At 40.0% G+C, this 12,924-nt stretch overlaps 1 protein-coding gene across 1 annotated transcript in view; it reads left to right on the forward strand.

Moving 5' to 3' along the window:
- The first annotated feature begins 11,892 nt into the window (after window positions 1-11,892).
- Window positions 11,893-12,924, forward strand: part of LOC146860857 (malignant fibrous histiocytoma-amplified sequence 1 homolog) — a 106,491-nt gene continuing 105,459 nt past the window's right edge. The window contains exon 1 of the mRNA XM_085646384.1: window positions 11,893-11,972. Within this exon, the coding sequence (XP_085502510.1) occupies window positions 11,957-11,972 (16 nt within the window). The 5' untranslated portion in view covers window positions 11,893-11,956. The remainder of the gene's footprint in view (window positions 11,973-12,924) is intronic.

The following is a 12,924-nucleotide window of genomic DNA, read 5'->3' on the forward strand; positions in this document are numbered from 1 at the left end:
CGCGAGTTATAGTTAGCTGAACTAACTATAACGGGGGAATTTCAATGGTTTTGTACAAGTGAAAAGTCCAGCTAACTATAACACCCCTGAAACCTATGGATTTTTCAGTGAATTTATATATATAGATACACAAACAAAAGTGTGCTAGTCTCTCTGCTGGGTGAGGGGACATGTTAGACCTGTCATCCTTAGAGAAGTCTTCTTCCAAATGTTTTGCCTGCTTACTGCCTTCTTTTGCTGTATCTTACTGTTGGCCTTATTACTCTAATTTTGTTATGAACAGTGGCCCCCTAACAACAAGAATAGAGAAGGGGAATAATATAGACATACAATGAGATCTATATAAATGTTCTGCCCATCCGGACAAAAAGAATCTTTTAATGTATTTTATAAACAAAAATCACACACAAGGAACATACAAGTGGGGACACATTTTGTCGTGAAAAATAAAAGCAGGAGAAGAAAGCTCAGGCATTTATAAGGGCTTGGAATCAAACGTGCAGTTGTCCAAGCAAATACACAGTGCAACACCATAGCACAATACAATGAACGATTATGAGAGTATCGAGGTGTACAAAGTCAACGACGTTTCAATCCCACTTAACTTGATACCGGGATCATCATCAGGACATAAGAGTGTATTCCTAAGACTAATGCCTGTGATACTATTAAGCAAAGAATAAAGGGATAAAACACACACAGAGAGAATTAAAATTGGGAATTTTAAGTGAGGAGTTTGACAGAGCAGCTAGTTAGAAAAAACATGCAAGTGGTGGTTGGGGAAAAAGGCACATTCCTTTCAGTGACGTCCATAAAGTTCTAGGTGAGGTGCATGTAAAGGTGCAAGGGATATAAATGCGAACACCAGGCTTATCTTGACGCAGTGAGTAACACAATAGGGATTGGGTAGTGCAAGGTAATGAGGGTCTTACCGGCATTTATTTTTTCATCTTTAGACATTTCCAGAGAACAATAGAGAGAAAAACAAACACTGGGGAAAGATGGAGGCAAAGAAACACGGAAAACCCGTCTCAAAAGGAGAAAGCAGGATCCTTCAAGAATGAGATAATTGGGCAGGTAGTGTCTGCAAGTGGATTTAAAAGGTCCGAGGTGGATTCGGGACTACACAGCGTTTGTGTTTTTTTGGCCTGCCAGCATGTAATAGCACTGACCGCACGCTTCTGAACAGTACTTTAGGCACCTGCACTCATTATTTTACAAATTAAGCACTGGGTACTTGGCCTAGTTGCTCGGGATCCGTAGTAGTTTGGGCCCCGGGGCATGACTAAAATGCCTCAACAACCACCTTTGTCCCCAGTAATCACTGCGTGGCCCGTGACCCTCTGGAAGGGGTTCTGACACAGTTGTAGATGGTGTACTTTCATCACATCAGGGATGCCAGCTCTCAGCTACAGTTCAAGTCTGGTTGCAGGGAGCTCACAGGTATGATGGGCCACTGCATGGGGTGCCACTTATAGGGTAACATGGAGCTCATGACTGTGGGGTGCAGGCTCTCACCTGGTGATAGGTCACTTTACATGGTGCGACTTATGGGTCACACACTGGCCTTGCAACTGCGGTACTTCATCTAGCAGGCTGCTCAGGTGTTCTGCTTTGAGTCTGGTATTGTTCCCAGTTCTGGTCTGGCTGAGTAGTGCTAATTACCTTCTGTGAGCATGGGCGCATAATATTGCAGACTCTAACAGGGTGACACAGGTTCTAAGCATTCAAGGCAATCGACCTCCTTCTCAGCTGCACGCAAGCACAAACATCTTGTCAGAAGACGTATGGATTTAGTCCTAACCCTTTAAAGGAAGAATACCTTGGATTGTGCGTCTGGGCCTCTTCTTTCTACACACAAGTGTGAGGAGGTTTGTCAAGGCAAAAGGGAAACACACTTGAGTGCGAAAGGGTTTGCTTACATTCAGCCCCTAGGATATTTAGTATTTTCAAGAGCCCAATCAAAAAGGAGCGTCAAACTTCAAGGAAACAAATCCTTGTATTGTGTTGAAATTTTTTATTGAATTTTGCAATAAAAATACATCAAGAGAATAAGGGTAAGAATGCATTAATACATTGTTAATATATAAATGAGGGATAAAAAGTGACAATAAACACATGACATTTGTTGATGAATAAAAGCATATAAATATGGAATATATAATAGACATAGTATGAGTAAATAATTAAATAAGTAGATAAATAGTGAAAAAGCAGAGAAAAAGAAGAGAGAAGTAAGGGGAGGAGAAGGGGAAGAATGCAAGGATGGTAAGAATTAATAGACATGTAAATGGTATAAATTAGAAACTGATACAACAGGTATTATTAATTGATTAAATATAAATAGATCAAATATAAATATGAGTCAATAGCTTAACATGAGATCATCATATTAATCAAAGAGAAATGTGTTATCATTGTAAAATATTCACATTGCAAAAAGTTTAAGACAAAGCAGATTTGGGAGAACATAGTAAAATAGTGTATATAAAAAGAAAAGGAGAAAAAAATAGAATATGTAGGATAATGTGGAGGGGTAGAGTCGGGGTACGGAGAGGTGGGGGAGAAAAATAGGAGGAGAGGGAAGGTAATAATGAAAAGAATATGGGAAAAGTGGAAGAGACAGAACAAGTAATATTAGGAAAGACATAATTAAGAAAGATGTAGAACAACAAGTTAGTCTCCTTATGTGGGTGCAGTGAGAGGAACGGGAGAATTAGTAGTATCATCAGCTTTCGTTTTTAGAAAAGGTGACCAGATCTGGAGAAATATGTCAGTTTGATTCTGAAGGTTATAGATCGTGCGTTCATGTGAAGCCGGTTGTATCATGGCTACCAACCATTCTTCCTGTGAGGGTGGAGAGGATAATTTCCAATGACTTAAAATATATATTTTAGTTGTAGCCAATGCAGTATGGAAAAGACGGTGTTGTGGTTTAGAGAGCTTTGGGGAATTACGTAAATCATGTAAAAGAATATTGTCAGGTGTGAGTGGTAGATGTAAGGGCATTGTGGAGTGCAAAATGTTACCAACATAGTTCCAAAAAGGTTGTATACTTGGACATTCACAGATAATGTGAGTTGTGTCACAGCCAGAATTGGAGCATCTCCAACAATTAGTATGTGAGAGTAGGCCAGCTTTAAGCAATTTGACTGGTGACCAATGCCAATCATGGAGTATTTTAAATAAGCAAAATTTAAGCCTTGTTTCACGGGTTCCTTTAGGCAGATTCTCCAAAGCTGTTCCCATTCATTAGCTGTATAAGAGTTTGATAAACGGGATTGCCATTTAAGGTGAAGATTATGAGAGAGGGATTGTGAAAAGAGGTGAAACGTGAAGGTTTTATAAAGACCAGAAGTCACTCCTTTATATTTCCCCCATGTATTTAAATATGATAATATTGATGAGAGTTGAAAAGACCAAGGGGGCGATCCCAAATATTTCTTCAAACACTGTTGGAGTTGAAGGTATTTAAAAGAATGTTGTGCGGGAAGATTACATTCCTCCCTTAGTTGTAAGAATCATTTGAAATCGCCATTATGAAGAAGTTGATCTACAGAGTGAATGCCTGCTGTTTGCCACAAAGGCCAGATAGAGTTCGACCATTAATACGTATACCTGAATTATTCCATAAGGGAGCCTTGTTGTGGATGCGTGGGTTTGAATCTAGTAAACAATGTCCCCTTTGCCAGGATTTATGCATAGCTGATAAAATCAGGTTTTTTGGGGTCAGAACGACTAGTGCAGCTTCCCTAAAAAAGAGAATCACTTTAATCTGTGGATAAAAGATGGTGTTCTATATGAACCCATTGTGGAGCATCTTCGATTCCTGGTAACAAATAAGATATTTGAGAGACGTGTAATGCGAGGGCATAATGTTCAATCGATGGGAGGCCCATTCCTCCATATAGCTGGTGAGCTTTCAATTTTGTCACGGCAAGACGAGGCTTAGCCGAACCCCATATAAAGGTTTTAATCTTGGAATCGATTAATCGAAGCGTGGATAAAGGGATCTGAAAGGGAAGCATGCCCAAGATGTAGATGAAACACGGAAGAGTGACCATTTTAAGAGCTTGGACTCTACCCCAAAGAGAAAGCCCTAAAGCCTTCCTTCCATTTGTCAAAATCACCCTGCATTTGAGAAATCAGAGGAGTTAAATTGTCTATAACCATGTCTTCCAAATCTTTATTGACTAGAACGCCTAGGTTTTTCAGGCGTGAAGGTTGCCAATGAAAAGGGAAACCATATATAGCTGCTTTTGTAGTTCCATCAGAGATGGGTAATGCCTCACTCTTGTCCCAATTAATTTTATAACCTGAAAAGGAAGAGAAGTCATTGATGATTTGAAGGAGAGACGGAATAGATCGGAGAAGGTTTGTAAGGGTGACTAGGATATCATGTGCGTATAAGTAAATTTTAGAGTTTCAGATTGAGAGGGGAACACCTGTGATTTCATCAGTTTGGCAAATTGTGGCAGCTAATGGTTTCATAGCTAAGAGGAAAAGAAGGGGGGATAAAGGGCATCCTTGGCGGGTTCCTCTCCGAATCGGAAATGTGTCAGATAAAAACCACCACAATTCACTTGAGCAGATGGATTGTCATATAATAAGCGTACCTTGGTTATAAATGTTTCACCCAACCCAAATCGTTACATTACTGTAAGAAGTTAGTCCCATTCAATGCAATCAGGTGCTTTTTCTGCATCAAGTGAAAGAGCTAATGCATCATCTGGAAGATGGTTAGCAGACCACAGTGTATGGGCTAACGTACGAAGATGGTTCAAAGAGGAGCTCCCTGGGACAAAGCCTACTTGAGTGTGGTGTATCAGAGAAGGTAATACTTTACGAAGGCGGGATGCCAGGATGCTGGCCAATATTTTAAAATCACAATTTAATAACGAGATGGGACGGTAACTACTACATAGCAAGGGATCTTTACCAGGTTTGGGTAGCACAGCGATGAGTGCTTTGTTAGAAAGAGGCCCCAATGAAGATACATTGTCCGCTTCTTGCAATGCAGCATGTAGTGTATCAATAACATTGTGTACTGCCCATAGATAGAATTCAGCAGGGAATCCATCTTCCCCAGGAGCTTTGTGGTAAAGTAGGTTAGCAATGGCTCGGGAAATCTCATCTTTGCTAATTTCACCCTCAAGCATAGCTCTACTATCATCAGAGAGACGGGGAAGAACCACCTTTATAAGAAAAGTAGACATCTTATCCAAATCTATATGAGTATCTGGGGTATAGAGGGATTGCTAGAAAGAAGCAAATTTATTGACACTATCTTGAGATCTTGTAAGCATATTACCTTGTGCTGTTCGAATAGCTGGAATGGCTATAGCTGCCTCTCTTTGCCGCAATTGGGCAGCTAACAATCTCCCTGCCTTTTCCCCCTGTTTGTAATGTCGCCCCTTCATTCTCTGCAGAGCGTATTCGGCTTTAGATGTAAAAAGGTTATTTAATGCCATACGAGCTTGCTCGAGTGACTTACGATTCTGCAAGTTTGGGGTTAGTGTGTACAGGCGAGAGTAAGATTGAATGTGGCGTTCTAGTTCTGTTTGCCATGCAGCATTCTGTTTATTAACAAGTGCTGCATCACGCATTAACTGAACCCTGATAGTGGCTTTAGCTGCAGTCCAAATAGCCCTGTCGGAGGTAACAGAACCCTGGTTAGTGGAAAGATAGTCTTGGAGATGTGATTGTAGTTGAGATTTACCCTTGGGAGTCCTGTGTCGTTGGATGTTCATACGCCAGAGTTTACACCCTGGCCTAAAGAGTCCTAGTTCTAGGGATAAGAGGACCGGGGAATGGTCAGATAAAGCTGTTTCCAAGATGCGAGATTCTGTGACCAAATGAACAACTTTATATTCCAAGCGAGACAATGTGCCATTGGTGGGAGAGAAGAAGGTGTATTCCGTGTCTGTTGGATGGCTAAGATGCCAGTGGTCAACTAGTCCGTTATCCAATATTACGTTATCTAATAGAGCTTGATCTGCAGCATTCCCCTTGTCAAATGGACACGTTTTGTCTAGAATTGGGTCTCGCACCAGATTCCAATCCCAGCAAATGAGATACTGTGAGGCATCTATCTCTGATAATAGACGGTTCAACTGGAGGAAGAAAAATTGTTTGGTCCCAGTCGGAGCGTAGACTGATCCCACACAAATGTAAGCATCTCCAATACGCAATTTAGTAAACGCATAACGTCCCTCAGACTCCGACAATGTTTTGGAGACCATGACTGGGAGTGATTTGCGAATAAGAATTGCAACTCCACATTTGCAAATAGGGCCAGCGTCTGTGGATTCACCCTTTCGAATTCTACTGTGAATGACCCTCCCCATCCAATCTCTGCATAGTTTATCAGATTCTATTGTATCTAGATGGGTTTCTTGTAGTAAGGCCACATCTACGTGTTTGGATTGGAGATGAGAAAGCACTTTTTTCCTTTTAATGTAATAGGTGAGACCATGGACATTCCATGTAACTGTACATAGAGGATGAGTGCTCGTCATGCTAAAGAAATGTCAATAGAAAAAAATAAGAATACAGTACACAATGTCCTTGTCGAGGTTAAGAGAAGAGGAGATAAGAAAGAATATAAGGAGGAAGGGAGAGATAGAAAAGAAGTACCCTGGCTCACCACAAAGACATCAATGTGTGGGTATGTAGGTATAATCAAGAATGGGGAAAAACAAACTAATTATAGAATATAATAAAAGATGTATACGTTTTTGTTTTTTGAAGGAATAAAGAAGAAGAGGAAGAAGGAGAGAAGGTGTGAGGATATAGAATGAAGTTAAAATGAAAGGAGTGAGTATGTATGGAACAAATCTAGGGGTCCTAAATCAAGAACGACTAATGAAAATACAAGGGAAAGAATGGTAAATATGCTGCGCAAAGAAAGCACAGCACCAGGGAAAGGAACTGCTTACTGTGGGTCTAAACTTTTGGGCTACTCGTGCCCGAGAAGCCCCATCTGGCAGGAGAGTAAATGATAAAGAATGCAACTACGCAAAAATAAAAACAGTTTTCGAACAGTAGAATAGAATTTGAGATTATGGTTAAAGGAGTAGAGAAATACAAAAATAAAGGAATAAAGGAGTGAAGGATTATAGAAATAGAGGAGTGTAGAAGAGAAATTGATATCTTGAGGGTATCGTGTAAGAGGGGATGAGGGAATAGAAAGAGAGAAGGAAAGGAGAGGGAAAAAATAAATAAGAGAAAGAACAGTATAATATGAAATTGTCCAATATATAGTACAGTCAAGGAAGCTAATATTAACATTCTAATAATAGTAATTAAATATCAAATAATAGCATATATAATTATTGTCACATTTAAATATGATCTCATTATAAAAATAACATCAAGTAAAAAGACAATAATATCATAATTAAATAATTAAATATTAAGGCAATTAAAAAATAAATAACATATAAATAATACATCAGTAATATCATATATAGTATTTATAGTATTTAAGTAGAGAAGGAAGGGAGGAAGGACAAGATATGTAGGAAGAGTTGATAAAGGAGGAGCATAGCAATACCAATAATTCGTAATGAATTCATGTCCAATTCATAAAAAAGGCGACCAATCATCTATTTAGTCAATAAATCTCATGTCTATATTATAAAGTTTCAACAATATCTAATAAGAGGGAAAACTATTGGCAAACCGGTTAAATAATATATGATATGCAAGTTATAATAAGACAGACTTTACACAAAAGAGGAAGAAGAATAAATAACGTTAAATATTTCCTAACTTTGCTATTAGAACAAGTGAATGGTATGATTCCTAAGAACCGATATATTATGAATACAGATCACAATAGTTAAATATCAAAACAATTTTCTATTACATAAAAAAGCAATTAAATGTATTGTTATATATGTAGGGTAATTAGGAAGGAGAAGAGAAAGGTGTATGAAAAATATGTAAAGAAAGAATATATTGGTACTTTTAGTATATGTGCAACTTAAAATACGTTTATAACAGATAAGCAAAAATGTATATATATATAATAAAATATATTAGAATATATTAGATAAGAGGAAGAATAGGATAAAATAAGAGAATAATAATTAGGTAGTATCATTGATACATGGTTAAAAGAAAAGTAGAGGGGAGAATAAGGATGAACCAATCAAATAATTATAAATAATATATAACAAATACATATGACAAATAAAGAGATGTTCAAGTACTCATCCAATCATCTTTTTCAGCAATCTTCAATGGGACAAGTTCCCAACTGTTGTTTAATCTGATCATCCTTTGCTATGATCATCAACGAGATGAATACCCACCTGGTGATTAATGTAGAAAGACAATCAGTCATAGTTCAAGATACTCCTTCTTCAAATGAAGAGGGTTTTAGAGGAGAGCGTGATTTATCCCTGTCTCTTTCCTGTGTAAGGGTATCTCATCCTCAACTATGGGAACGGCTTGAATCACGCCGAGTTTCCCTAGAAGATATCATGGATTTCAATGGTAGAAGTTGGAATTGGACTTGTGGCAAGGAATCTGCATATTCCATGTTTTGGGGGGAAATATTATCCAGAAAATGACGAAGGCCCTCTGGATCAAAGAAGTCTTTGTAAATCCCATCCTTGGTGATTCGTAAACGTGCAGGCTCGAAAAGACCATACTTGACATCAAGCTGACAAAGACGAGGTCGAAGAGAGAGAAAAGCTTTGCGACGCTCATTAGTGTCTTTTGAGAAATCTGCGGCCATTTTGATTTCATGACCTTGGAATATGAATGAACCTTGAGTACGAGCCGCTGTGATCAATTGACAGGCTTGTTCATTACAAAAGAAGCAGGGATTGAGCATGCGGGGTCGTATATTTTTGCCCGTATTGATCGGTCCAAGATGATGGGCTCTCTATATCTCCAACAGTAGTTCAAAAGTGAGGCCTGTAAGTCTTGGTCGGGTATCTCTGAGAAAGGATTTAGCATCTAACCCTTCTAGTTTTTCAGGAAAGCCAAAAAACAAACATTAACTCAACGGTTCCTGTCTTCCAAGTCAACTATTTTACTCCTTAGAAAAAGAAGTTCCTGGTCTGGTATAGCATCAAGTCTGTTCTCCACTATTTTCATTTGTGCAGATAAACCATCCATCCAATTTTGGAATCCAGCAATATCCATACGAATGCACTTGGTTTCAGTCGTAAGGGTAGATATGGAAGATTCCATACCCTCTAGTCGTCGGCTTACAGCAGAAATTTCTTGGAGGATATGTTCCATAGGGGAGTCTGAAGATGATGATGTCATAGGAGTAGGATGGTTTAATGTCAAAGTAGTATTATTCCTTATATTCGATGTGGAACGACCTTGGCTAAGAGCTGCTGAGAAAAGGGACTGTTTTACAGGTTTCCCATTTATCTTACCAGAAGGCATCTTCAACTTCGTAGCGGCAGTCCTTTGATATAGAACTGTAAGGGCCGTTTTTCTTTTCAAGTATACTTCACATGGAGTAAAGTAGTAGACCTTATATTATGAAGGATTATTGGAGAATAGTAGGTAGTAATTTATTTTATGATTTCAAAAGTAAATTCAAATCTATACTTTGTAGCAACTTTATTGTAGAGATTTCTTCTGAGATCCTCTCATTTATCTGATATGCTTTTCACATAGGGTCAATCCAAACCTGAAAGCGGTAGTTAAGCAGGAGGCACACAAAGTAGAAAATATTATATTAACTGCTGGGGTAAGAATTAGGCTGTCCCAATTAAGAACACAGCTGAATTCAATTAGATCCTGTTTGTTAACAAGTTAAATATGTAGAGGGTGATAAAAAGTTATTAATCTTGATAACTGTCCTGGACCAGAAACAGCGTGGTGTAAAGCTGATATTTATCTGCAGTAAGTTAAGCACTAAGAGTCAGGTAGTTCTCCTTCAATGTTCACTTTTAATAAAATAAAGTCAGTACTGCATGTGATTTATGTTGTAACACCAGAGTTAAGTAAAATAGCAATATAAGTCAATACTTATTTTGTATCTGAGGCATGTTTTCACCTGTTTTCCAGTACCGCAAAACAGTAGTTGTATTATATTAATAGTTGTCCAGCAGTATAATAGCAGTGTGGGACCAGCACTTTTTTTGTCAGTTTAAAATTCAGAGTCCATCACACCATTATACTGGTAAAATGGCAACAGTAGCAAAGGTCAGGCAGAAGTACGCTCCGTGTAGTCTGTTCTAATAGCAACAGGGTATCCGGTGATGGGCTTAGTCACCTGAGAATTGACTAGAATTAAAATGAAAACAGACCTGTCTGAAATGAAGAGTGGAGGACACCACAATGCAGCATCTCGCTGTTGCATAATTAAAGAATTCTCCTCAGAGTTTCCAGAAATACCCAGGCTAGTCGGAGCCACTCTGATTTATGACGCAGGTGAAGAGTGTTGTTCCCACGCTTCACGGGGCTGCTCTCCTCTTGCCAGACAAGCTCCCACAACACATGACAGGGGTCTTTTTTCTTAGCAGGAAATGTTGTCTTGGCAGGAAATGTTGCATGTCAAATTCCGGGCTTTCCACGAAGTGAGCAGCCACAGAGCCCGTGAAAAAGCATTCCCCGCTGTCCAGGGCTCCCCAAGGCAGAGATCTCCAGGCTCAAGCAGCCATCTTGTCCCGTGGCCAGACCACGCCTCCCAATCCTTGTATTGTGGATTTCTGTTTCAGGTAGCCACATCTCCAGGACACCCATTTGGGGGTGAAGCTGGTACCTTGCGACTTGTGTAGTGCGAATAGATGGTTCCAGTCCCAGCACAAAAACAGGAGAGTTGGATTGCACCATATCCAAATCCTTTCTATGAAAGGGTGTGCCATTTGTCCAGGCCAAAGTCTTTGTCCAAGGGTTGCTGTTTTACAGGTAGGTCGGACATTGGCCAGCAGCCAGAGCACAAGAAAAGCTGCCTGGAAATGTGTACTGGAAGCTAGACAAGGCTCTTGGCATTGCAATGAATTCCAAAAGGGAGTGAGAAAGGGGTGGGGGGTTGGTCTAATGGAGCAGCTAAGTGAGACGGGATGGGAAGAAGGTGAGGCAGCTACCTCTGACTAACTCTGACCTCATGGTGCACAAGGGGGTTCATACATGTCTGGGGGAAACCTCAGCCTGGGTATTCCAACATACATGTACCAAAGCAGTTGCATGCACACGCAAAATATACTCTGGGGAATGACTGAGGCCAGTTATAACTTTTTACTAGGAGAGCCACTGTCCACCCCCCTGTGAGATTCTCGTAAAAAGGGCCTCAGAAGCACAACCTCATGCATTGCCTTCAAGAAAGGTGTGAAGTATTCACGTTAATCAGTCCTCTCGATTCGGCGAGGAAAAACTATTTAAACTAACATTGTCAAATATTAATCAGAACAACAGAAAAAAGAGAATCCCATGTATAATTTATTGATTATGAATATATCCGAGAATTTAAGAAACTCTAAGCAGAAACCTGATATTCTAATATTCACTTTGATTGTGGTTCCCCACTCTGATTTTGAGCACGTTATTCGTAAATTATACAATTTCACCAGTGTTTATTCACTGCTAAAATGTTCTGTAACTGTGTAAATTGGACAGATGTCGGAAGTGACGTGGTGCACACTATCTAAAATTTAAAATGTATACTTTTCCCAGCCATTTCGTTGTGCCACAATTCTCATAGTTTCTTTTCGTCGCCTTCAATGACAACCACACAGGAACCCCTAGCGAAGCAGAAAAATGCTGCCTTTTTCAGGACCTCAGGGACGCAGTTTTGCTGACTGAACCCTCTATGCCACTGCTGCGCCTGGGTGTTGGGAAATACATCACTGTCAGCGGAGCACGCTGCCCGCAAGTGAGCAATCCACCACGCAAGGCGTGGCCACGCGCAGTTGCGTTAGTGTGCCACGGAGCGGAAGAATACAGGAGGAAGTGAAGCAGGTCACAACCAGTGAAAGGCAGAATGGAGAGGAGAAATGGTGAGTTGCACGCACAAAAATTGTCGAAAGCAAGCATTTGCTCGTACGCTTCTGTGTCGTCTGGATCAGTTGTCTTGAGAGGTTTGGATTAACTGAACATGTCGTTGCTTCTTTCTCTTTCGGCCACAATCCGTTAACACTACAGACAATCACAACACTTCACTCTGCTAGCCGAATATTTCTCGTATTTATTGACTCCTGGCATGCAACTATGCAGGTCAGCACAATTTTAAGGCGTGAACAAAGTAGGACATTGCCCTTGTCGACGCCTTGTAAGGGACCGTGGTAAAGTGATTTCTCATTCTCATCGTTGTCTCTGTAGCTCAGCTTCGTTCGATCTCTCGACTGTTCCGACCTCACCACTTTCTACTTAGCTACCCATCTTCTCTCCTCGCTTATCTCTTGCTTTTTCATCTTTCCGGCTTTCTCTCTCCATACCTGCGCTGTCCCCTTTATATGGAATGTGAAGTGACAGTGGCACTTGCCTGGGAATTATGTGGCATGGGAGATAAAGGTGGGACATGGGCGGTATTGAGTCAGAATGTGAGGTGACAGTGGTTTTGTGTACAGGATTAGTGTGGAATGTGAGGTGATGGAGGAACATGCAAGGGCTTTATGTGAATGTAAGGTGATGGTGGGGCACGCATTGGGTTTATGTGGAAAGTGATTTGATGATGAAGCATGTATTGGACTCATGTGGAATGTGACTGTGGGACTAGCATAAGATGTATTTGGAGTGTGAGGTGATGGGAACTTGCAGGCAAGTGAGGGTAGGGCATTATATAATTGAAGATTGATGCATGCAAGTGTCAGATGTTTAACAACTTGGTGTGGCATGCCCTGTTTGGTTGGGATGTGTATAATTTTTACATAAATTGTCAATTGAAGGTGGAAAGTGCAAAAGATTGATGTGTAAAGGCACACTAGGCTGAAAAAGCAAAGGACACATACT

Source organism: Triturus cristatus, chromosome 3_1 (assembly GCF_964204655.1).
Source record: "Triturus cristatus chromosome 3_1, aTriCri1.1, whole genome shotgun sequence".
NCBI lineage: Eukaryota > Metazoa > Chordata > Amphibia > Caudata > Salamandridae > Triturus > Triturus cristatus.